Genomic DNA, 26,753 nt, shown 5'->3' with positions numbered 1-26,753 from the left:
GGGACACAAACCACTGCCACTTCTTGGCACTCGGAAGTGGAGAATTACCTAGTTGAGCCATTGTGCTGACCCCTAGTGGAAATTCTTTAAACTTTTCCTCATTCATGCTGCAATGGGTTTGGCATCTATTGCCCTACTTGTGTTGAGGAGTGTTTCTGTTATGTCCAGTTTGCTCAGTGTTTCCATCGTAAAAGGATGTTGTATTTTATAATATGCTTGCTCTCTGGAGAAAATCATATGGTGTTTATTCTTCAATTTGTATGATATATCACGTTTATTGATAGCTATATGTTGGGCCATCCCTGCATAACAGGGATACATACTACTTGGTGTGTGTGAATGATCTTTATGTTGTTGGATTCGATTAGCCAATGTTTTGTTGGGGATTTCTGTTATTTATGTTCATCATGGATATTGGTCTATATTTCTTTTTCTGTGTTTTTTCTTTTTCTGTTTGGGATTTAAGGTGCTGCTGACTTCAGAGTTTGGGAGGATTCCTCCCTTTCAGTTGTGCGAATAGTTTTGGAGAAATTGGAATTAGTTATTGAAAAGCTTAGTAGAATTCAGCAGTGAAAAATTCAGCAAATCTATCTCGTCTGGGCTTTTTTTGGGGCGGGGGGGGGAGTCTGCATTACTGATTCAATCTCTCGGTTATTGTTTTATTTTTATGTCATTACTGACTTTTGGTGAATTATTGTTTCCAGAAATCAATCCATTTATTTTATATTTTTCAATTCATTGGCGTATGGCTATTTATAGTAATTCCTGATGATTCTTTGTGTATCTGTGGTATTCATTCTATCATCTTTTTATCTCTAATTTGACTAATTTGAGTCTTTTTTCTTTTGATTAGTTGGACCAATGATATATTGGTTCATTTTTCAGAAAGATCTTCAAGTTACTGACCTGTATAATTTTTGCTTCAATTTTTGTTTCCCAATAATATTTTTCTTCCTACTGATTTGGGGCTTGGCTTGTAATTTTTTCTAGGACCTTGAGATGCAATACTCACTTATTTCATGCCTGTCTAATTTTTTGCTAAATGCACTAATTAATGTTAACTTGCCCCTTAACATTACTTTTTTTGTATCATGTAAGTTCTTGTATGTGTGATGTCATCTTCATTCATTCCAGAAATTTTTTTTCCCTTCTAATTTCTTTTTAGTCCCTATGTGTGTGTATTTTCTAACTTTTTTTAAGATTAGTTTTTGTTGGACAGGCAGATTTCCAGGGAGAATGAGAGACAGAGAGAAAGGTCTTCCATCTACTGGTTCACTCCCCGTGTCACGACATTGGCCAGATCTGAGCCGATCTGAAGCCAGGAAGCAGGAGCTTTTTCTGGGCCTTCTACATAGGCACAGGATCCCAAGGACTTCGGCCATCCACTGCTACTTTCTCAGGCCATACGCATGAAGCTGGGTAGGAAATGGAGCATCCAGGACACAGAGAAGTGCCTATATTTATGCCATGCTTGCAGGTAGAGGATTAACCAGTTTAACCACTGAGCCAGCCTCTTTTTCTAACTTCTTCAGGTGTTGATTTTAGCTTCATTCCTTGGTGATAAGAAAAGATGCATGATGTAATTTTTTTTTTTTAATTTGCTGAGACTTCTTTTATGGCCTAGCATATGGGCTAGAGTAATTGCCATGTACTGATGAAAACAAAGTGTGCTCTCCAACTGTGGCATGAAATGTTCTGTAGATAGCAACTGGATCATAGTATAGAGTAGCTCTGGTATTTGTTGATTTTCAGTCTAGTTCATCTGTCCATTGATGTAAGTGGGGTGTCAGAGTCACCCATTATTGTGTTGGAGTCTGTCTCCCATTAGATCTAAGAACCGTTGTTCTTAAATAGCTAGATGCTCTGGCATTTGATACGTATATATTTATTATAGGGACATCTTCCTGTTTTGAATTGATCCCTTAATCATTATGTAGTGCCTTTCTTCATCTTTTTTTTTTTTTTTTTTACAGTTTTTATGTTAAAGTCTATTTTCTCTGATACTAGAATGTCTACCCCTGCTTGTTTTTCCATTGGCATGATACATTTTTTCTTTCTTTTTTTTTCTGATACATCTTTTTCTATCTTTCTCTTTTAGTTAGTGAGACTTGTTGCCAAGATGTGTTTACTACAGGGAACAAATCCTTAGCTCTGAGGATCACATGAAACTATTTTGAGTCACAAGATGCCAAAGTTGATATTTTCTATATGGGACCAGTGCAGTGCTGGGCACATTTTGAAGTCTCTTTTCTATGCTGTTAAAGTTAGACTTTAATTAAGATAGTTTCTGGTCCTGCCTACTAGGAGTCCTGAGTGCTTCCTCTGCTGGATATCCTTTGCCTTCTCAACACTAGGGAAGTTTTCTGCTGTAGTTTCCCTGAACAGGCCCTCTAATCCATTCTCTCTTTCCACATCTTTAAGAACTCCTGGGCCCGGTGCGATAGCATAGTGGTTAAAGTCCTCGCCCTGCATGTGCCAGGATGCCATATATGCTCCAGTGCTAATCCCGGCAGCCTTGCTTCCCATCCCACTCCCTGCTTGTGGCCTGGGATGACAGTCGAGGATGGTCCAAAGCCTTGGGATCCTGCACCCATGTGGGAAACCCAGAAGAGTTCCTGGCTGCTGGCTTCAAATTGGTTCAGCTCCAGCTGTTGCACTCATTTGGGGAGTGAGCCATCGGACGGAAGATCTTCCTCTGTCTCGTCTCCTCTCTGTATATCCACCTTTCTGATAAAAATAAATCTTTTAAAAAAAACTTATAAAATGCATTGTTTCTTACTATTTTTCTAAGTTTTTGTCAGATTGAGCTGTTTCCAAGGATTTGTCTTCTAGCTCAGATTTTTTTTTTAAAAGCTGTGTTTTATTTTTATTGGAAAGTTACATATACAGAGAGGGGAGATAAGAAGATCTTCTGTCCAGTGATTGACTCCCCAAGTGACCACATCGGCCAGAGCTGAGCTGATCCAAAGCCAGGAGCCTGAAGCCTCTTCTAGGTCTCCTACGTGGGTACGGCTTTGGGCTGTCCTTGGCTATTTTCCCAGCCACAAGCAGGGAGCTGGATGGGAAGTGGAGCTGCTGAGATTAGAAGCGGCACCCATATAGGATCCTGGCACATGCAAGGCGAGGACTTTAGCCACTAGGCTATCGTGCTAAGTTCTAGCTCACCAAGCCTACTGCTGAGGTGCTCTCTGCATTTTCTATTCAGTGTAAAGAATTCCTCATTTCTAGTATTTCAGTTTGAATTCTCTTCAGAACCTCAGTGCCTTTGTAAACACTGTTTTGTCCATATCCTGTGTGGATTTCTATATGCCAATAATTTGTTTCTGTGTGCTTTTGAGGACTCCTGTGATCATTTATTTCACTCATTTTCAGGCATTTCATCTGTCCATTCACATTTTAATGTTGAAGATCTGTTGTGTTCCTCTGGGTGGGGTTATAATGCTGGCACTTGTACCCCACAAACATCAGTGCACTTCTCTGAACACAGAGCCCTGCAATGATTCACCTTTAGCCAGTGACACCCAGAATGCCAGAGACCCGGCTACTTGCCACACACTGTCGTGCAGTTGCAGACTTCCCACAGTCTTTGCACAGGGTGCTGGGGATCCATCAGCTATAAGAGCCTGCCCCACCCACACAGAGAGCAGGAGCGTTCTAGCACCAGCTACCTATATGTGCTCTGCCTTAGCAGCTTGTGCCTGGGAGCCTGACTGATCAATCCTAGCTGCGTGCATAGCCCCTGGCTGCGCCACTGGCCTGGACTCAGTCAGTGGTGATGGGCTTTATCTGTTCCATACAATCACCTGTTTATGCACTCACATAAAACCAGGCTCATACACAGCTGCAGCAATCTTTGCTGATCTCAAGATCGTGGTCTCTCCCAGGCTCCCATGGGCACTGCCTCCCCAATGGTCCCAGCACTTGTGTAAGGAAATACAGGAAAGAGGCATGCAGACTGTTCTGGCTGAGCTTATGAAATACCTCAGATGGAGACAGTGCTGGCTTCTCAGCAGCTTCTGATCCTTGGCCTGTGGCTTGCATGCATTTGAGCTGGAGCTGCTCTGGGTGCTTCACTTCTCTGTTCCCTGAGGCCTCCCAGGGCTCTGGAGAACTGGAACTTTGTACTTCTCTGCTTATTCACTCTCCTCAACACAGGGGCCTTACCTCGTGCCTGGGACCTTGCTAAGGGCAGGTTTACTTTTCATCTCATCGCCTGCACACCCAAGTGCCCAAGGAATGTGTGTTTCCTCTCTCCCCACCTACTGATTTGGCTACCACTGCTAGTCTTTTCAGCTGTCTGCCTGGTTCCAGGCTTTTGCTAAGGGAAATCCTGGGCTGGTCCATGCTTCTCTGCCCATGGCCTTTCACACTCAAATGGCAGTGGTTTGTCACATTGCAAGTTTAACCTGTTTGTGCAGTTTTGAAACTTAAATATAATAATACTCTTTGAAATTAAAATACTGCAAAACATTTGAAATGATTATTTGCAAGTAATCTTCTCATGAACTTGAGATTTTCAGTATATTCCGATGTGTAAGCATCTGATATCTGTATCTAAAAGGTTCCCATTAAGTAGTGTTTATTTTTCCCTTATGAGGTAGAACTGTCTCCCGGGAGCTATGTTTAGTAAATCCTTTTTTTTTTCATGAAAATAGTTTAGTACTTTGATTAAATAGTCTCTTTCCAAGTATGATATAATGCATAATGTTTTAATCTTACTCTATTTGAGTACACAAAAGTGTATAACATTAGAGATAATCCCCAATGAATTGGTAAAAACTAGTTATGTATATTCATTGTTGGAGAAAAAAAAAATTCTTGTCATTTTACAACATATCCTGGTGTGCCTGAGTTAAGGAGAGCATGGCCCAGAGCTGGGATGCTTGTGTGTGTGGTGCAAGTATGTGGATGGAAGGAACAGTGCCCTTGGGTGTCCTGACCTCAGAAGGGCAGTATTTGATATGGAAGGAGAACAGGACTGTAGAGGTAACTGAATGCTAAAACCCGAAGGCCAGTTGATGAGAACAGATCCCTTTCCCTTGATCTTGACGTTGGCAAGTCCATGTGTTCAGACTTTTCCTCTCTCCAGAGTACCAGACTGAAATTTGTAATCCCTTGTTAGATAGCTGAAGTTGGATGAAGCTCAAAGTAGGCAGGAATTAAATTTTGCAGACACTGTTGTGTGTCAGGTGACACACAGCAAAACAGGCCCAATGCCTCCCTCACAGTCTGCAGTCCATCTCATGTCCTCGCTGGCTTTCAGCCATGCTTCTCTCCCAGAACCTGCTAGCTTCCTGCCCTATCCATTGCACCTGCTAGTTGGTCACTTGGCTCATCTTTACCCTTTGGTTGACTTCTTTCCCTGTTCTCTCCAAGGAGCCTCTACATTCTGCATGTTCCTTCTCTGGCTTCTCTGCTCTTCCTTGCTTACTCTTTGATACACTCACCTTGAAACTATTTTCTTGTTTGTCCCCTCAAGGACACTCTGACTTGCCTATGATTAGACTGGCTTAGTCATCAATATGTGCCCAGCACTAAGCTTGGTGACATTCAGTAAATATTTGTAGAGTGAATGGATAATAAAGAATTTGAATCATGTCTTAGTAATGTGGCTTAGTGAATATGTATGAGATTTGGATTCAAGCTCCCTTCTCTGCTATACTGATAGGCCTTGATTTACTCACACTGTGATTCATTGATCAACACTACTCTTTGAAAAAATTGCTGTGAGGATTTACTGTGGATAAACTCACTCAAAATTATCGAACTGTTTGAATGTTGTTATTAATGCACAAAACATTTTGCACTGGAATTCTGATTTCTAAATTGAAGTTGATCAGAGCAGTATTTATTAACTTGATTCCAGTTATTCTCTCCTACGTTTTCCTGGACTTGGTGTGCACTTGCTGGTTTATGTTTGCTGGACACGTGGAGGCTTATGCAGGCTCATGCCTCAGCACCTTGCTCACTGTGTTCCCCAGCCTTGCTTATTGTCCCACCCCACATGTTTTTATCCAGTGCAGTCCTTCAGTATCCCTGGTCATCCTCAAGACCTGTATGTCACAGTCAAATGTGAACATTCTATTCTCTAGCATCCTCTTAAATTTTATTTCGCTATCCTTTACTATTTAATTAGTGATTTGTTCTTTTAAAATTGTATGTTGTGTGTGTGTGTGTTTTTAATTTTTAACTATTTTATGATACAGTTCCATAGGTCCTGGGATTTCCCTTATCCCCTTCCACACTCCGCTTTCCCCCTCATTGAGTTCCCCTATATTATTGCTATAAAATACTTCATAAACAATCATGTCCATCATTGCGGGCATGGACAATGGCAGAGAGTCAAGCACCCTGTTGTCAAGATATAATAAACAGTTTCATTAGGAGTCTATCTTCGTCTGGAAGTAGAGATGCGTACTGCATTGTATCCTCACATCTGGATATGATAGTCTCCATTACACAGTTACTATACATCCCCTTAAGTGAAAAGCCACAATACAAAATCAACAACAGGAAGAAAAATAGAAAATTTACCATGCTGTGAAATTAAATAGCATGCTATTAGATATGGTAGTCTCCATTACACAGTTACTATATACCCCCTTAAATGAAAAGCCACAAAACAAAATCAACAATAAGAAGAAAAAAGAAATTAACAATACCATGAAGTTAAATAACATGCTACTGAATGACTAATGTGTCACTGAAGAAATGAAAAAATCAAGAACCTTCTTGAAGAAAATGATGCTACTGTATGATCTATGAGTCAGTGAAGAATTTAATGAGAAAGTTTTAAAGAGATAAAATTTTAAAAATCAAAATTCATGAGATACAGTTTTCACTAATCTTTGTTGGTGAGATTATGTCTCCTGTAGGCAACAAATGGATGATTTTTGTTTTCTAATCCAATCTACTAGTCAGCAATGTTTGATTGATGAGTTTAAACCATTTACAATCAGGGTTAATATAAATAGTAATTCTGGTCCTGTTATTTTAGCAATTGTTTATTTAGTCTTCTGTTACTTTACTGCAATGTTCTTCATACTTGCCTTTGGTTTTGGTGGATGCTATTCCTCTTCTCTGTCAAGAGGACATCTTGGAGGCTCGTATCCCAACCCTGAAGACTCCCAGATCCTCACCAAGGACTATCAGTACAGACACCAAGGACTACATCCCAACTGCCGAGGAGACCACGGGGAATAGGAGTGCCTTCAGAGGCTGAGAACTCTGAGGTCACCCACCCCCATCTAGAGCCTCCCCAGGGGGTGGAAGAAGTCCAAACTCTGCCGTGCAGAAACCAGTATCATTGGAACGACAGCCAGGAACCCTGAGCAGTCTGCAGAAATAGAAGAATAATAAACTTCCTTCAGGACTAGGGAGGCGAGCTTTCTCTGGTCCTTGCCTAGCTCCGGCTCTGGGTCCCCACCCTCTCTCCCGATGACTCCAGAAACCCCTCAAAACAAACATACATACATACAAACAAAAAACCTAGAATGGACAGACAACAAGGAAAGCTTAGAATCAGACATGAAAGGGTCAGCGTGGATTCACTTATACCTCACTAGGTGGGACACAAAGATTAGTTATGCCTCACTGGGGTACTGGGGATTTCTCTGCACACCCCTCCAAAAGAAAAAAAATGTTTTGTATGCTTTTGGTCAACTCTTTTGAGAGCTCTGTGCCCCTCCTAGATGTTGTTTCCCAATTCTTTCTCCAGACTAGGAAAATTTTTCTCTTATTTCATTGAATGCGTTTTCAAACCCAGTTTCTCTTTCTGCTTCTTCTGCGACTCCCATAACTCTTTTTTAAAAAAAATTATTTTTATTACAAAGTCAGATATACAGAAGAGGAGGAGAGACAGAGAGCAAGATGTTCCATCCAATGATTCACTCACCAAGTGACTGCAACAGCTGGTGCTCTGCTGTTCCGAAGCCAGGAGCAAGGAACTTCCTCCAGGTCTCCCACATGAGTGCAGAATCCCAAAGCACTGGGCTGTCCTCAACTGCTTTCCCAGGTCACAAGCAGGGAGCTGGATGGGAAGTGGAGCTGCCAGGATTAGAACCGGTGCCCATATGGGATCCCCTCACGTTAAAGGCAGGACTTTAGCCACTAGGCCACACTGCCAGGCTTGACTCCCATAACTCTTGTATTTGGCCTTTTAATAGTGTCTTTCAGTTCTTGAATACTTTGTTTTTGGCTTGACCCAGCTCTACTTCCAGCTTTTGGTTTGTTTCCCCTGGTGACAGGAAATGTCTTCCAATTCTGAGATTTTCTTCTGCTTCTTTCATTCTATTTTGGAGACTGTCCACTGCACTTTTAATTTGCTCCAATGTTATTTTTAATTTCTGATATATCAACTTTCATTTGATTCATTTCCTGTGTCACATATTCCTTAAATTTCTTGAATTCCTGTATTATGTACTTCTCATTGTTTATAGAAATGTTTTAAATTGGGCCCGGTGCGGTGGCGCAAGTGGTTAAGGTCCTCGCCTTGCACACCCTGGATCCCATATGGGCACCGGTTCTATCCCAGCAGACCCGCTTCCCATCCAGCTCCCTGCCTGTGGCCTGGGAAAGTAGTCGAGGATGGCCCAAAGCTTTGGGACCCTGCACCCGTGTGGGAGACCCGGAAGAGGCTCCTGGCTTCGGATCGGCATAGTATCGGCCCGTTGCGCTCACTTGGGGAGTGAATCATCAGATGGAAGATCTTCCTCTCTGTCTCTCCTCTCTGTATATCCGCCTTTCCAATAATAAAATAATAAAAATAAATCTTTAAAAAAAAAAAAGAAATGTTTTAAATTCTGTGTCCCCCATTTTCTTGATGTCTTCCTCAGTTAACTCTGAGGTTGGCATGGGGTTTTGCTCCTTTGCAGAAGGGCCTTCAGTAATATTCATTTTGCCTGTGTGTCGTCTTTTGCTCTTGGTCATTGTACTTCTGGTTATCAGATTCTTTTCCTTGGGGCAGGTTTCTAAGCTCTGTCACCCACAGGTCTGCCATTTGATTTTACTTATTGTGGTTGGTACACGGCTCTTTGTTTGCACTAACTTGTGCCATTCCTTCCAGCAAGTTCCAGGTCTGGGTTCTTATGTTAGACTTCGACCATGGTCTTTGTGACCCTAGCTCCTGGCTCACCACTTTCCACCTCCTGTGATACTGTGCTGAGGTTGCACTGTTGTCTCTGCAGACTTTCTCAAACTTCCAGTTGGAGCAGGTTCCAGGATTAGTGAGACACCCGTGTCCTAAATAGCTAGATTGGTGGTGGTGGTAATCTTGCCGGAACCTGTTGCTCTTTAGGTCTGAAGGACACAAGGACCTCCTTTGACATATATGATGCCACAGTCAGTATTATTTTCCTGTGAGGCCAGTGCAATACACTGAGCTTAGTAACTTTGCTTCCAGCTCAGCACATGCACAGCTCACTGTTGTCCTTGCAGTCTTAAAGCCTTTGCCACACTGTATAAAATGGCTCCTGATAAGCCACTGCTAGTGTTTTTAATCTGCTGGCTGCCAGGTCTGAGGGCTTTCCAGACCTGTCTTGGGTGGAACCTGTGGAGTGCCACATTGTGCAGTGTCTTGCATGTATTGAAGTGTCCTCTCTTCAGTTGACATATTGGAATCAAACCTGCTACATGTTTTTTAAAAGTTTCATTTTTTTATTGCAATGGCAGATCATACAGAGAGGAGAACGAATTCTTTGACCCACTGATTTACGTCCCAGAATGGCCACAGTGGCCAGTGTTGAGCTGATCCAAGGCCAGGAGTCAGGAGATTCTTCTGGATCCCCCGTGTGGCTGCAGGGTACCAAGGACTTGTTATCCTTCACTGCTTTTCCAGGACATATGCAGGGAAGTGCATCAGAACTGGAGCAGCTGAGACACTATTGCAGTGTCCATATGGGATGCTGGCATCACAAGCACAGCATTAGCTGGCTACACCACTGTGCTGGTCCCACTTGGTGCATATTTAAAGCTTGCTGCTGTCATGTCCCTTTCTATAGTGGTGGCCTTGGGTAATACTAAAATCTGTTGTTGACGCTTTAAAAGCCATGGTGTGAAGAAAAAAAAAAGCCATGGTGTGCCATAACAGTGTTTTCTTGCTCTGAACCATTCATGGAGATGCCTTCTCTACAACTTGAGTTCCTGAGAAAACCCATAGGCTAGTATGTGCTGATGTGTAGCATGAGGCAGGAGAAGGCACTGGGACTCTGGGGATCTTGGTGACTGCACTGTAGTCCAGCTAATACGTAGTTACACATATACTCCTCATGGGATCGTAAATGCCTTGAAGGCGGGCCCTATATCTAAATCGCTTCATGTCTAGACTCATTTCCAACCTCTGGGCACTTAGTGGATACTCAACATAATTTTACTTGCATCTTGCTGGAACACTGGAGAACAAAACTGGTTTGGAGAGAGCTGGGAATCAATGATACTTTAGGAAAATTACATAATGTTTGAGTAAGCAATCTTTTAGAATCTCAGAAGGTAAGCAAGATGGCATTGAGGAAGAGCCTGGGTTACAGGCTGCAGAGAGGTGCACGTTGGCACAGTGTTGTCACCTCACCTCCCTGGCAGTGTTGCGGGCCAATGCTGACCATGTGTTTTCCAACATTGACAGGTTCTAGAAAGGTATTGATGTTTGCAGTTTGTCCTGACATGTTTTTCATAAAGATATAGGATGGCATATTTTATTCGTTAGCTTTTTATTTCTAAATGCATTTTTCATTAATATGTTAACCAGTGAGCTGCAGTGAATTTTAAATTCATTAGTGTGAATTAAATGCAGCTTTCTTCTAGATTTAGTGAGATGTAAGCCCTAACATTAATTTAGAGGGTGATTTTTAAATAAGGGCAGAGGACCTGAGTCATTGTAATTACATAAGTGGACAGTGTCAATAACACCAACAGAATTATTCATTTTCTTGGCTTAAAAATGAGATGAATGGTATCACTCCACTTTCTCCATCAATCCTAAGTCTGAGTCACTTAATGTGCCTTCTGAGCAACAAGCTATAGGCCTACGTGCCATAGCTGTGAAGTCTATTTTTCCAGAACAGGAAATAATTTGAGGAAGCGTAAGTCACTCCCATGCCAACTCCAGGCCTCAGCATTACAACTGCACTGTGCACGAGGAATCTACAAGGAGATCCCTTGTACCTTCTCTCTCATTAGTCCTTCAGCAAACCCTAAGTGTTGAAATCATTGTGATTGGTAAATCCCTATGAGATATGTTTTCATGGAAAGGATTTTGATGTTTACTTTTAAATATAGATTCTGCCTTGAAAAAATATCTGTTTTTTGGTTAGCAATCCATTTTATCTGTTTCAGTTAGATTGAATCCCTGTGTTCCAGTGAGTGAATGTCCTGTGCTTCAATGTCATCAGCTGACTTTGGATAGACTTACAGCTTGCTTGCTTTGCAGTAGGCAGGTACAGCTACACCAAACATGGATGTGATGTCACAGCATCATGTTGACTAAAAGAAAGTCTTAGAAGAACTTACATAGTCTCCATTTAAGTGAAGTTCAAACATGGACCATCATACATACTTAAGAAAGCTGTGCAGAAACACACACACACAAACACAAAAAGAAAGCTGTACAGCTGGCTCTCCATATCCAGGGGTTCTGCATCAATGAAATCAACCAACCTTAGACAGAAAATATTTTAAACAGTTGGTACTGAACATGAATAAACCTCTTGTTTAGGAAATAACAGTACAGGAGGTGGGTGTCTCAAATGGTTTGTAGTTAAATGCAATTAGAACATATCTATTGAGTGTGTTTTGGCCCAGCAGATTATACCCCTGGGGAAGACAGCATCTCTCATCAGAGTGCCTATGTTTGAGTCCTGGATCCACTTCTGATTGCATCTCCATAGTAACAGATCCTCTCAGGAGCAACAAATGATGTCTGAACTGCTTGGGCCTCTCCCTCACTTTTGCTGTCTGTCTCTCTGCCTTTCAAGTACATGAAACTATTTTTTTTTATTTTGATGCAAAAAATTTTAAATGCATGCATATGAAAAGTCTTCATAAGTTTATGTCCAAATTGCTTCACTTCCCATCCAGCTCTAATGGCCTGAGAAAACCAGTAGAAGTTGGCCCATTTTTGGCCCCCTGTGGATCCCAAGACTTGGATGGAGTTCCAAGATCCTGAGTTAGGTCTAGCCTAGCTCCAGCCAGTGGGGGAATAAACCAGCAGGTGGAAGATCTCCTTCTCTGTCATACTATGTCTTCTCTAACCCTGCCGTTAAATTTTTTTTTTAAACTCATAGATAGTAGAACAAAACTACACATGACTTTAAGTTTTTTGTGCCAAACCAAATATCCTTTAACTCAAATTTTCTACTCTGTAGCACTTGCAATATGTTAGGTGTTATAAGTGATCTGATGATCTCAGGTATGAGAAGGGATATGTATATATTATATGCAAATAGGCCATTTGGTATGAGATAAGGGACTTGGACATCTGTGGATTTTGGTATCTTGAGTGGTCCTGGAACCAGTACTGAGGAACAATTGCTCCTGTGGGCGGGTGGGAGGGTGTGGTGGGAGGTGTTGCTATGCTCCTCAATCTGTGTTATGAAATACATGAAATTTGTTCACTTTATATGATTTAAAAAAAAAAACCCTAGGGAATCCTAACGGCAGACCTCCAGATAGTGGGATCTTACCAGAGAGGGAGGGAATGACTGAAGAGGAATAAGCGAGAGCCATTGTGCATCTTAAACTGGGTGATACGTTCGGGAATGTTCATTTTATTTTGCTTTGTTTTATAGCTGTGTGTAAGTTTATTTGAAACATTTTATAATGAAAATTTTCTCAAGCAATTTCAAAAACCAGATTTTGATGCTGAGAAGTAAAATAAGTCTTGGACAAGTCTTTTTTTTCTTGAGAAACAATAAAAAGGAAGATACAAGCCCCCTCCTCTGACTGTCCAGATGCCCACAGCAGCCGAAGCTGGGTCAGAGCTAAAGTCAGGACAAGGAAAGGAATTGAGACCTCCCAGGTTCTGGATCAGGCCCCAGGCACCTGCCAATTCCCAGGGTGTGCAGTCACAAGATGCTGTAAAGATGAAGGTGAATTGGAGCTAGAAGCGAGGCGATGTGACAGGGAATGTGGGCATCCCAGCCTCTCTGCCAAAACCATCCTCCTGTAGTTTGGTAGGAAGACTTTCTAATTGGGCATCAGATAGAGACCAAAAATGGGCCAACTTCTACAGGGTGATGAAAGTCAGTGGTTGAGAAACTGTCCTATGGACCCAGTCCAGCACATCACTTGTTTTTCATGGACCTAAATTGAAACAACCTGAAGGCAGATCATATTTTTTGACATCTGAAGCTTGCACAAAATTCATGAGGCTTCTGCTGAAGCACAAATGTATTCATTTGCATACAGTCTACAGCTATTTTCACACCAATACGCAGAACCAAGTAATTACAACAGAGACCATGTGATATTCGAACACTGAAATATTTACAGTAGGCCCTTTACAGAAACCTTGCTGATACCTAGGATAATGGAAATGAAACTGAAGTTAGGTAATTCACTCCCCAAATGGCTGTAAATGGCTGAGGTTAGGCCCATCTGAGGCCATGAGCTTCTTGCTGGTCTCCCAGGAAGGATACAGGGGCCCAACAGTTTGTGCCATCTTCCATTGATTTCGCAAGCACATTAACAGGGAGCTGAATCAAAAGTGGAGTAGCCAGGACTCAAATTGGCACCCATATGGGATGCTGGCCCTGCTTGTTGTGGCTTAACATACTATTCCACAGCAATAGCACAAGCCTGACTTTCCAGTATGGCATTTAGTAGCAGTTGCTTAGAAAGAACTTTAAAAAGCTTTAAAATACCTAGCACTCTAGATGGAATACTACAGAGAACCAATGGTTTGCTTCTGAAATCAAAATTCTGACTTTTAAGTGCCCAGAGGTGTTAAGATTTTCTTTTTGTTGCCTGTCTCTGTAAGTCCTATTGAATAAAATATATCAAAGCACTGAGTTTAAGCAAGTCCCGGGTGTGCTGAGCCTCAGTTTTATCCTCTGCAAAATGTGGATAAAAGACTTGCTGAGGCGTAGCAAAAGCTATGATCGTAATGGCTACTGCCTCAGAGTCCTTAGTCACCTTCTGGTTGTTTGTGTGGTGCCTTTCTTTGGGAACATGTTACCCATTTGAAACTTTGTTTTTTTGCATTTCCTCTTGCTGGCAGCAGGGCTGAGATCAAGAGATCGGGCTTTCTGACTTTCCTTGGTTCTACCACTCAGGGAGACTGAGCATAGCATGTTACTACTCAGTCATTCCACATCTTGTGATCTTCATTGCTGGCCTGCAAGTGTTGGAGGCCTAAGGTGCTGCAAATGTTAAAGGGATCACCAATGATTCCATCAGAAAGCAAGCTGCAGTTCAGGAGTACAGTTCTACTAGATGTTTTTTTGAGTAATTTTTTTAAAATGGATTTTTCTCAATATCAAATATGTTTTAAAATAATGACCATTTTCAGAGGCCTTTGCCACATGGGTGCTTTCATTGCTTAATCTCAAATGGATTGACTTAGAGGCTGCCACTCCCAAGACTGTTCATTCTCTCAAGCATGTTGTCCCTTGCAGTCCTCTCTGACCCCCAGCGTGGCCGATGCATTATTGGATGAACCGCCGTTCTGGATAGTGCATCTTTGTTGAAACGCAAGCAGCTGTTTGATCCTCAGAGAATAAAACAGAAGGGAAAGAGGGGAGGTGGAGATGCGACTTGGCCATAGCAGGTGGTATGGCAGCCTTGGCTCCACTGCAGCTAACACCATGGGAGGAGTTCAGTGTGAGTCCCTGTGCAGAGCCCTGGGCACAGGAGCTGCCAGGCAGACAAATCCCATGCAGGGAGACACTAAGGAGCTCCAAGGTGGTTTACTTGACCTGCCATCCTTCCTTGAGGTTATGTAGCCTGGATGTTAATGTTTGCTCTTTGAGAGTATCTCACTAGGGTTGAAAGTGATTGCCTATGACACCTCTGAGACTATGACATAAGCTAAAGCAGGCAAGGTCAGCCTGGGCACTGAATTGATGCTTAGGTGACACTGTGGTAAGTGGAACTTGGCTTGTGGCTTGTGCTTGATGGCAGGAACAGAAGGAGCCCAGTTCGATGGTGCAGCTCTAGGAAAGGATGCATATGTGTGTGGTGGTGGTGGTGGTGGTGGTGGTGGTGGTGGTGGTGTGTGTGTGTGTGATGTGTGTGAAGCGTCATTTCCTCATGAAATTATTTCTACCAAAAGGAGAATCATTAAATTTGAACTAGGGGTTGCTTGTGGTGTTCTCAAATTTCAATGGCCCCTTTAGTTTTACTTAGTACTTTCTGTCTGAGCAAAATGTTCTTAGGAATCTAATACGTAATTGTCTAATATGCAGTATCATAACCTGATTTTTTATTTGATACTTAATTGGGTTAGGAAGGTGTGAGGCCTTGTGCATTCAATTGCTATACTATCATGTCTCATGTCACTTCTCAGTTGGATTTTGATTCTGTGGATAATTTTAAATACTCTCTGGGAACAATTTATATTGAAAACAAGCTTTCTCATGATTTATCTTTTCTGAGTTTGTGATAGGAATGGTGTGCTCAAAGGACTCGGTGTCATTGAATGTGTGTGTGCATTCATTTTGTTCTTGGATACCTGGAGTATATTTGTGTTTACATATACTAATTCAACCTGAGTTTGCAGAAGCACACATTAAATGCTGGACACTGTGCTATTCTAGCTGTTATGAATGAATAAAGATTAAAGTCTCTAAAATTGCTGATAATGGCAGAAAGGAGCTAATGTTCCAAAATGAGACAGAATGAGAAAAATGTATTATTTTAGCTTTTTATTTTCTCTCATCTAAAATTTATGGTAAGCGACTGATCTGGTCCTTCCAAGGATTTTGACTTTTATACTTGATAATAAGAATTTTGGTTGTGATGAAAACATTCATTGTTACACTTAAAGCTGCCATTTATTGAGCTTGCAAGGTCTCAGAACCCATTCTTTTTACCCAACTTGGCAGCTGTAAACTATACTACACACCTGATGGACGCAGGTACTATGTGTATTTATCATTTTGATTGTTATTGGTGCCATGTTCGCAGTGTCAGTCCCACAGTGATAGAATCCAGAATGTTGACAATGGCTCGAGTCCTGCATGGACTTAGAGTTCTAGAAATCTGTGGGAGTGAGCTGGCAATCCTGTCCTTTCCTACACTTCTCTCCTCTCCCCGTTCCACCAAGCACATAGAAATCCAGGATCAAACATCACACCCTTTGGAAAGACACAGAAAATTTGAAGGGAAGGCAGGTGAACAAAACAAAAAGGAAGGGCAGAGGAGGTGCAAGCTAAAGTGGACTCCTTGTGCAAGTATCCACGGTGCAGAGTCTGTAGTTCGTGGCTGGGAAAGCAGGTACCTTGGAAAGGAGCAGTGTCCTGAACAATCAGATACATTCCCCTGCCTCTGTTGCCAAGGAATGTGGCTTCAGTTGAACCTAAAACTTAGCTTAATCAGTCAACATAGATGAGGGGTAGGGTGCTGCCAGTGGCAATAAAATGTTGGTTCTCCTCTAGGCCCTTCCTTGCCTCATACCTCCCCCAGACCTCCCCATGACCCACTTCCAACAGCTCCAAGCCCCTGGGTATTAAATGCTCACAAAAGGCAGGAGAGGGCCAGCCTGGAGCCAGGAGCCAGAACTCCAACTGCATTTCCCACCCTAGGTGTTGGGGGCTCCAGCACTTCAGCCATCATCTGCTGCCACTGAGGGTCTATATCAGCAGGAAGATGGATGGAGTAGCCAGGATGCAGATATCCCAAAGGAAGCTTAACATGCTGTGCCACAACACCCACCGTGCTAATGATTGAAGTTACCCTTCTCAGTGCCTTGGGAAAAAACCTTGTGCGTTAACTGTGCCGATGAAAGAATTTATAGTCAGAGGTTAATCTGGGCGTGCTGGTATCCTATCCAAAGAAGTAGGTTCAAGTCCTGGCTCTGCTCCTGATTCCAGCTTGCTACTGATGAGCATTATGGGGGGCAATACATGATCACTCAAGTATTTGGCCCCTCCCATGCTGCTCTGTGAGACCCGGACTGTGCTTCAGACTCTTGTTGTCAGCCTGGCCCAGCCCTAGCTGTTGCAGGCATTTAGGGAGTGAACTGATGGACTTCAGCTAGTTGGTTTGCTCATGCTCTGTCAAATAAAATGAAAAGAAATGAAAGTATATGAAGTCTGCATAATGAAAACACTGAATCAGCTTTGAAATGATCATTTATCATGCTTCTGTGAGACTGTGCAGCTCTGTCACTTTTCTTCTATTTATTTATTATTCCATGATACAGTTCCATAGACTCCAGAATTTCCCTTCCCCCTTCCCCAAATCCCAACACCCCCTCCATTAGTTTCCCCCATGACATTGCAATAGTATAATCCTTCACAATCAGCCACAGGTCCATCATTCTGCTATTTAAGTGTATCCTGACATTGTACGCATGGACAATGGCAGCTTGCCCCTTTTCCATTTTCATGTCTGACCACATGGAGGAAGTTCTTCATCCTGGTGTTTTCAATCTCTTGGGTGTGTAAATGAGTTGGGCTCCTCTCCTTGCAATTTTGACTCTCAACTCACATATGGAGCACCGTCTGAGATGTCTGACAGAGCATTCAAGGAAATGATTAAATGACTCAATTCAGCAGCAGCATGATAGGCCATTTGATATAGCCCTGAGATCTTGTGGCTCAGTTGATGTCACTTAACACAGTTATTAGCTTGCCTCCTATCTTCAAAATCCCCTAATAATGCAAACTAGCAAATTAAGACCTACCCTGAAAATGACTGCACACTGATCTCTGATAGAATATTCCAGGAGAAAAACAGATAGTCACATTTGCCATCTGGCGAAGCCATAGACCAGATGGATTTACTAATGACTTCTCTAAAGTATTTAATCAGACCTTACTGAAGCACATGACTGGCATATTTAATTATTCTAAATTAACAGAACTTCCGCCAGATATAGCCCTCCATGCTTGAGTCATACTCTTGACTTAAAAAGAAGGGAAGAAAGATAAAGAGCTCCAGGAAGCTAAATTGCTCATAGACCCCTCTAATTAGTAAAACTTTTCATTAGCAAACTGTTGTGTTGTAGCCTTGGGCAGTATCTCTCCTTTTCTGAAAATGCGCTGTAGGACTAGGGCTACAAAGCTGATTTGCTCATCGGTAACAATTATAGTGATGAGAATATCTGGGGGCTGATAAATCTGAAATAGTCACCAGATACTCCTTCCTGATCAGAAGTGGAGCAGCTGGAACACAAACGGTACCTGTGTGGGATGCTGGTGTCACAGGCAGAGGATTAGGCCACTATGCCACCATGCCAGCCCCTAGGCTTGTTGCTTTAAGAGCCAGTATCTTGCCAAGACCACAAAAGATTTTTTTTTCTACCAGTTGTAGAGTTCTTGATTTTAGATCTCTAGTCTGAGATAAGTTCCATGTGTGATGAGAGTTAAATGTCACCTCCTCTTCCCCCTTATAAATTTTCAATTGTTCCCAAACTATTTGTTGAAAAACTATCCCTTTCCAGTGGAGTAATGTAAATCATAGCAATAATACCTGTCATCTTTGTGGTAGGTTTGTGATTATTCCCGTCATGTGAGAAACTGAGGCACAGAGAGGATGAGGAGTTGGCTGAAGATGATTTGTGAGAATGTAGAATGTGCCAGCAAATGCAGGAATCTTGCTCCAGTGGGACACTGGCAACTGTAGGATAGCCAGCCACCCAAGAGAAAAGAAAACGATTCCATGCCTGGTGACAAGTTGATCACAAATTGTATTGATACGAAGGATGTATGGAATATAATTTAGAAAAAAATAGAAAAATAAAAAGTAATATTCTGTTATCAATTTTATACAAGCACTCAATTTCAATACAGTGTTTTAATTGATTTTTTTTTTCTGAACCTCTTGTATCTGTGGCCAACCTGTGGACACAGTTCAATTCTAATCTGACAAAAACAGATGAATAATAAATGTTTATTATCTGCTTCAGGACTCTTGACAAATGAGTGCAGTTCTCTGTGAATGCTGATGAATAGTTTCATTTGTTACTAAGGCAAAAAGGAAGTAACCAAAATGGGCTTTACAACTTTAATCATTTGTCAATAATGTGAGCAATTTTTTGAAATAGATGAGAGTGTTTGAATATGGAGAGTATATTTCCTCAGTGTTTTCTGTTATTCATAATGTAATAGTAGGAGACTGACTCACTTTTAACTTTGTTTTGCATTAACATTTTGTCTTTCTGCACAAGATAATCAGAGCGATCAGTCAAGCCCTGATTTGGAGCTCTCATTTCCATGGTGTAGATACTCTAATCATGACTGATTTCAGTGTGACATTGGAAACAGAATTGTTAGAGATGTGCACTGCGACAGTGCTCTGTCATGTTCCTACCATGGCAGATAGGATTGCCAGAAGTAAAGTCGAGACTACAGATAGTGTGTAGTGAGATAATGACCGAGGGATGAATTGTGAGTACATATTGTCATTGTTTTTTAATTTAACCCAGAGTCTGTAAAATTCCAGTTAGATAAGTGACTATGTTTGATAGCTGATTTACAAAGTTGTTGAAACTTAACCATCAGTTGTTGGCCAATCCAAGCTGGCTGCAGCCATTCTGCTGCATGCTTTCCTCTAGATAGATCTCTTAGCTGCTCCTCTCTGTGGGGCTAAGGTATTTGGGGATATAATTCCCTACCCATGTGGCTATAATATGCAGGCAGCTCAGCATGCAAGAGATTACATTTATTTTTGTTAAGTCCCATTCATTCTCATTCAGTGCACCAGCCTTAAAGCTTCCTGAGCAATGTACATGAAGCCCCATTCCAGCATGGATTACATGAATCCCCAGGGACTGCAGCTGTTCAGGACAGTGGCAGTGGGTGCTGGGACTGTGGCCACATTACTGTTGCCCCATGTTTATCCTGCTTGAGGCCACCTGCACAGTGTCCGATGAGATGACAGGACCAGCGATGGCATTTCAGTGCCAGATGCACCCCTGGGAACCTGGACAGAGCAGAACCAGCTGCAATGGCTCTCCACTGCCTCTCGTCCATTGTGCTCTCATTGAGCCTACCTTTTGCCCTGGCAGCCTCATGAATGAGCATCCCACAAAAGAGCTTCCTGTAAACAATCAAAACTCATCAGCTAACAAAGATGTTGCTGAGAAGAATCACTGAGGTAGCCTGTGCAAAAATGAAATGAGGCTTTGAAGGGTAAAGTGAGACATAACATTTAAAATGTTGTGCCTTGAAGAAGTGCATAATTTTTTCTTCAAGGAGTCAAGAATGATTAGCATTGATGACTGGTTTTTGTTCAGCTTCGTAAGCTAGGCTGTCTCTTTTTGAGGCCCTGTTCTCATCTTCTCCCCTCCATAACATATTTGGAAATCTTCCTGATCATCTGACATCAGGGAGACATGTATTTTGTCCTCTGGGCATGCAAGAGAAGCAAATGAATTTTTTTTCTCCCTGATAGGTTGGTAAGAGTCTTTCTCTGTGGTGCTTGCTATTGCTATGGTTACAGAAGATGGGGTTTGCCAGTGGGATTAGACTTCTGGATGCACACAAAGAAAGAGTTCTTTAAAATCATGGCCTGTTCTGTTGCTATGTGCACAATACATGCAATAAACTGAATATTCAAAGAAAATGAAGTGACACTAACCCTTTTTTGAAGGGTGGAATTAGACTTCCCTACTTGAGACCATTGAGGAAAGGGAATCAATTTAAAAAGTTGTGAAATTGTGATATTGCTGTTACAGCTATAATAGTTGAAAATTTTTTCAAAGTTTGAGGTTTTAGGTTTTTGTTGTTTTGTTTTGATAAATCCAGAGAGATGGACTTATGGCTACTCCTCTGGCAGAGTTGCCAGTAAGCACTGGCATAACTTGCAGTCACCAAATCATAGCACTGGTGTGAGAAGGAACGTGAAGCCATATACTGTGTTGTATAATGGCAGGACTCTGTATTTGTGTCATTTGGTCTGTGACTGCAACACAAGAGTGGACCGCTTCTCATGAAGTCTTAACCTCTGGAGGCCTATCAGTTTAGAGACACAGTGGTTTATATCACAGCTCCTGAATTGGGTTGGTGACTTGAGGGTACTCTCTGAAAGAAACAAGGAGTAATTTTGAAGTGCTTTGTATAAGGAAATGAATCTGGATTTACATGTGTACACCAGTCATTTAAAATGCTTCCCAGGAGGGATGTTGTGGTGCATCAGGTTAAGTTACTGACTGATGCTGGTATCCTGTATCAGTGTTGCTTTCAGTCCCATGTCCTCCACTTTGGATCCAGCTTCATATTTACGCATCCTGGGAGGCAGTAAGTGATAGATCAGGTGCTTGTGTCTCTCTCGCTCACATGGGTGAGCCCAGCATTTGAAGAGTTAACCAGCAGCTGAAAGATCTATCACTATTCCCCTCAAATAATTTTAAGGTCTATTTTATATTTGAAGGACAGAGTTAAGAAGAAAAGGAGAGATAGTTCTTTGTTTCTCTGACTTACTCTCCAGTTGGGCCATCATCACTGTGTTACCAGGTGCGTTAGCAGAAAGCTGGATCTAAAGTGGAGCAGCCAGGATTTGAACTGGTGCTGCAGTAAGAGCCACCAGTGTTGCAGACAGTAGCTTGACTCACTGTGCTACAGTGCTATCCTCAAATAAAGATATCTTAAAAAAAATACTGAAACACTTCTAAACTAAAATTCCAAATATATTTTGGGGATAAAAAAAATCCTTCTCAAAATGACATTCCCTGAAATTGCTGAATTCATAAATGCAGAGATATGGGGAGAAAAAAAATAGATGAGTTGGTGGTAGCTTTAAAAGCCTTATTTAAATCAATGCTTCTACTCTACCATTCCCGATACCTTATATTAGGCTCATGCAAACCCAATGATTAAAGCTGGAAATGTTTCATACTTTGGTTTGAAAGTAGTTAAAATATTAGTTTAAAAAATGTAAATGGTGCTTGACTATCTCCTGAAGGAGACAAGGGTATTTTACTGTTTTGTCACCGAGGTGGAAGGAGTTCAGGGGAGCTGACGAGGAGGGAACACACGCTAAAGTCAGTAGAGGTGCTTCTCTGTGCTCACAGCTGGTCATGTGAATCGAGAGTAACGTGGCTCTGTGCAGTCGGGTCACAGCCGAGCCGGAAAGATCTGGCTCCACACTGATGTGTGGAGAACCTGCTACCTCAGTTAATGTAATGGCAAAGCCGAAGCCTGCAGGAACGAGTGTCCAGGGCCTAGCACAACGGCAAGCAGGAAAATCCCATGGCCATCCATTGAGTTACTGCATTACATCTTTCAATTAAAGATGTGAGATATTTATGGCGTTTTATATGAATAGAAAGAACGGCCATTCAAGCAAGCGTTTTAACTTCGGATGAAGTTTGTGGGATAGCACTGCTGATTGAGGAACTTAAGACTGCAAAATTATTCTAAAGTTTTCTTGAATAAAGGCTATTAAGTCTACTTCCTATTTAGAAAAACAACAACAACAACAACAAAAACCTAAAACCACCTGAGTAATCCTAAAATTAGAACAACTGCCTGGAATAATGAATTTTCAGGTCTTTTCTGTTTGTTTCTAAATCTGGGGGCTTAAGAATCACAGGAATCTATCAAGCAGCTCAAGCATTAAGTAGAATGAAATGACATGTCATAGGATTATAGTGCATCTCTTAGTCACTTGGATGTGTGTCTGACCAGCCAGGGGAGCTATACACTTTCTTCCTTCCCCTTCACACTCTGGCTACAACCTGTGGCCCAGAGCGGGCACCACGAGACACTGTGGCAGCCTCGGTTATCGGCATCATTCTGTCGCTGTGAACGAGCAGGAACTGTGCCAGTGATGGATGACAGCCCCTCGCCCTCTCTCAGCATACAGTCGAGTCTAATCATCATCTTCCTTAGTGCTAATCTGGGGAGTGTCTCATTTTCCCACTTAATCACTGGAGTGAAGACCGTGTCTTCTCAGGGTCAGGCACATAGACCTTAAACCGCACAACAACACAGCTCTGTGAGTTACAAACCCAATTGCCCAGGCTAAAAGCTCACCAGCCTCTGTGTGCGTGGACTCTCCTCACTTGACAACAAACATGTCAAGAATTCCTCTTGCTCTTGGCCTGAAATAGTTTAATGCAACCTCTCCTCTGTCTGCCACTGTCTTACCTCACTTTGTCTCAAATTATCCCTAGCACACATCTGTCTTCGCTGCGTATCAGTGCTGCTGGGGATACCCTCCTAGGTAGTGGTACTGTTGTGTCTAATCCTGCTAATAACTGGGAGGGCCAGTCTAGCTTCCTAGCCTGGTAAAGGGATTTTCAGAACGTGCCTCAACCTGTTGGACCCATCTCATCTCCTGCCATTCTAAGACTTTAATTGCGGACATTGTTTTTCACCATGAATCGCCTTTGTACTTTGTCTTCTGTAGAACTCGGGTCCTCTCTGCTGTTCTGGACAGCTGGTCACCATACTCCCTCCTTCTAGGTCACTATGGGTGGGTATGTGTGTATGTGCAAATCATGCCTTAGAATCACTTCTCAGCATGTCTGTCCTTCCTTACAAGATGGGCTCCCTGAAACATGGGTAGTATATTTCTATACCTGTTGTGCTGTGCCTGACTTAAAAGTTCTTAGAAAAGGGTTTATTGAATGAACTGATGAGTGAAAAATCTCACTTCATCATAGATAGGGTTCTCAAAGACAACTTGCATTCACCCAGTTTATGTTACTCATAATCTTGAAGTTTACAGTGACATCTGTATGACATTAAATACCAGATAAAATGTTTGAGGAAGTTGAGATTGTGAAGATATTTTTAAATTCTGTCATTTGTTAGCACATCTGATTGCTGAAGTATTCTGCACTGTTAGGTATTCAAGTTCTAATACTGACCTTTTATGAAAAATTTACCCTTCCATAAGGATTGTTTTTAATACCACTTTCTCATAAGGATTGCTAAGGATACATTTTTCAGTAAGCACCTGTTAGTCAACTCATATTTATAAAGTCATTTTAAAAACTCTTATTTCAGAATAGTCGTGAACTTACAGAGCAGGAATTATGTAGTACTACAGAGACCATGTGTACCCTACATCTGTCTGCCCCGGCAGTAGCACCTTATGTTAGTGCAGCGCTTGTCACAGTTGATGAATCATGCTCAGGTTCTCTTTTCTGTCGATTCAGACTGCTTCCTTCCTCCTTTCCTAGCACCTAGTAACAATGCTGTGTTCAGACTGACTTAGTTGCTTTTATTCAGCTCTCTTATACTCTCATATAAAAGAAAATGGTGGTATTCGTCTTTGTGTCTGGCTTAATTCACTCAACATCATGTCCTCCAGTGCCATTGATTTTGCTGCAAATGACAGGATTTCAGTAGAATACTATCCAGGCAGAATACTATTGAATACTACAGAATACTGTTGTGCACATTCATTACGTTTTCTTTGCCCATTTGTCTTCTTGTGAGTACTTTGCTTAATTGTGATTAATGTTGCATTGTAAACATGTTGGAGCAAGTATCTGGTTCAGTTATTTCATGTCTTTTGGGTATATACCCAGTGGAGTTGCTGGATCACATGGCAGTTCTATTTTTAGGTTTAAAAGAAAGCTCCAGACTGTTTTCTTTAGTGAATTTACCAATATGTTATCTCCACGAACAGCATGCAGGAGTTCTTTTTTTATTGATATCCTCACTAGCACTTGTTATTCTCGGTCTTTGGATAACAGCCATTTTGGTGAGGTGAGCTCTTATTCTGGTTTTGATAATGAGTTTCCCTGATGACCAAGGGTTATGCACATTTCTTTCATGTATTTGTTCGCTGGTTCTATTTTTTTCTCTTAAGAACTGTCCAGGTTCTTTGCCCATTTTTCAAAACTGGACAGGTTGGATTTTCTTGAGTTCCTGGTGTACTGTGGATAATTAGATTTCAGACATTACTTCTGAGAGGCACTGCATTCCCCACAGACATGCACATGTTGACTGTGTCTGCATAGCACCAATGCCACAAGTGATGAGGAAGGCAACGATGATGTTTGTATTGAGTGCTGTGAGCTCAGTGCTCTCTGTTCACTATACTGTATTTTGGTATCTCCATTTTCTAGATGAGGACACAGCATCAACGGAGGCTAAATAATGTGTCTAGAGAACCAAGGCAGTAAGTGATAATCCATTTGTAAATCCATGTATCTGATTCCAGAGCATATGTGCTTAGTATCAGAGTGAACAGTGTAAAAACGGGGAAAACCTCTACTTCTGTTGTTGTGCAGGTGGTGAAAATGGAAATTACAAATAATTCTACTTCTGTTTATTATACAAATAGTTGTTTGCTGGTTTCCCATGTGTAAAAACCTAGCATGTGTTTTTAGAAAGGTCTGTCATCTTTATATAATGAATATAACACGTTGTAGAAATTGCTCATGTAGGGATAATGATAACCTTTCTTGTCCTTGACAACTAGAAGTTCCTTTAAATGTTAGTTGGTATTTGACAGAATACGGTTTGATTGGTCTACAGAAAAATTGCTACATGAAATACATACATAGTAATTTGCAGTTCTGTTGGTGTCACTGTGATTTGTATAAATATAAATTTTCATTTACACAAGTATAAGTTTTCATTTGTAACACATAATCGATGAGAACAGATACAGAAACCGCACTTGACTTTGGAACCTGTCCTTGTTTTGAAATCCTTAATGATAATATTAACTATCACCTCTGCAGGTAGAGGTGATTTAATTAATTCTGAGGGATGAACTCTGTCCTAGTAATCACATGTTTTTTTTTCTCATACTAGAAACTAGAGTCCAAAGCTGGCTAGAGAGCTAGAGTCAGGTTTTCAAAATCAAAGTGTATCTCATGACCTAAACCAGTTACAAAATTATCCAGATTTTCTAATTAGAAAAGTAAAGCTGTAATGTCTGATTTTCAAGGTAACTAAATGGGTGGTCAGTCGAAATTGCTGTCAAACAGCGCTAAGCCTCTATTGTTGGGCATTTGGGTTAGTCAAACATTGCGATTTGGACCTGAAGGTTAATTTATTGCTTTGGGAACCATTAACCTTTTTGTCTTGATTATTTTGTTAGATGATTTAAAATGAGAAACAGATTTGGGTAGAAGATGATCAGTGCTTTCCTTTGTTAGACCGGAATATATTCAAAGACGTCTTTCTCTCTTTCAGCCTTGCCTTACACCCAGATAAAACTCTGATTGCGACTGGTCAGGTCGGGAAGGAGCCGTATATCTGCATATGGGATTCCTATAACGTCCAGACTGTGTCTATTCTTAAAGATGTTCATACACATGGAGTAGCCTGCCTGGCTTTCGACTCAGATGGACAGGTATGTATATTTGTCCACTTCTGTTTTGTTCAGTGGCTCTCAAAATTCACATGAAATTATCTCGCTAACCCATAGACTCCAAGTCCATCCACCATAGCGGCTTGGCAATCTTCTAGAATTCCTTATCCTTGTCACCCTTTTCTGGGCTTGTAGTTCTAATACTCAGCTCTGTCTAGGTTTCCTCAAACTATCTTTTCAAAACCGAAGCAAACCAAAAACAAAGGAAGTTGTGAACTCATACAGTAGCTCAAGGCTCAGCAGCTCCTCCTTCCTGTAGTGCAGGCTGGGCTAAGCCTTCCTCAGACTTGAGCATCAATACCCTGTGCTTTCAGAAGGTG

At 41.6% G+C, this 26,753-nt stretch overlaps 1 protein-coding gene across 3 annotated transcripts in view; it reads left to right on the top strand.

Annotated features, from left to right (window-relative positions):
- Positions 1–26,753, top strand: part of EML6 (EMAP like 6) — a 253,275-nt gene that overhangs the window by 75,392 nt on the left and 151,130 nt on the right. For all 3 annotated transcript variants that reach the window (XM_040993458.1, XM_040993459.1, XM_040993460.1), the window contains exon 2: positions 26,256–26,415. In XM_040993458.1, coding sequence (XP_040849392.1) covers positions 26,256–26,415 — 160 coding nt within the window. The remainder of the gene's footprint in view (positions 1–26,255; positions 26,416–26,753) is intronic.

Source organism: Ochotona curzoniae, unplaced genomic scaffold, assembly GCF_017591425.1.
Source record: "Ochotona curzoniae isolate NIBS_2020 unplaced genomic scaffold, NIBS_Ocur_1.0 contig_883, whole genome shotgun sequence".
In the NCBI taxonomy this organism is placed as follows: Eukaryota; Metazoa; Chordata; class Mammalia; order Lagomorpha; family Ochotonidae; genus Ochotona; species Ochotona curzoniae.
This window is presented reverse-complemented; position numbering and strand designations above follow the sequence as displayed.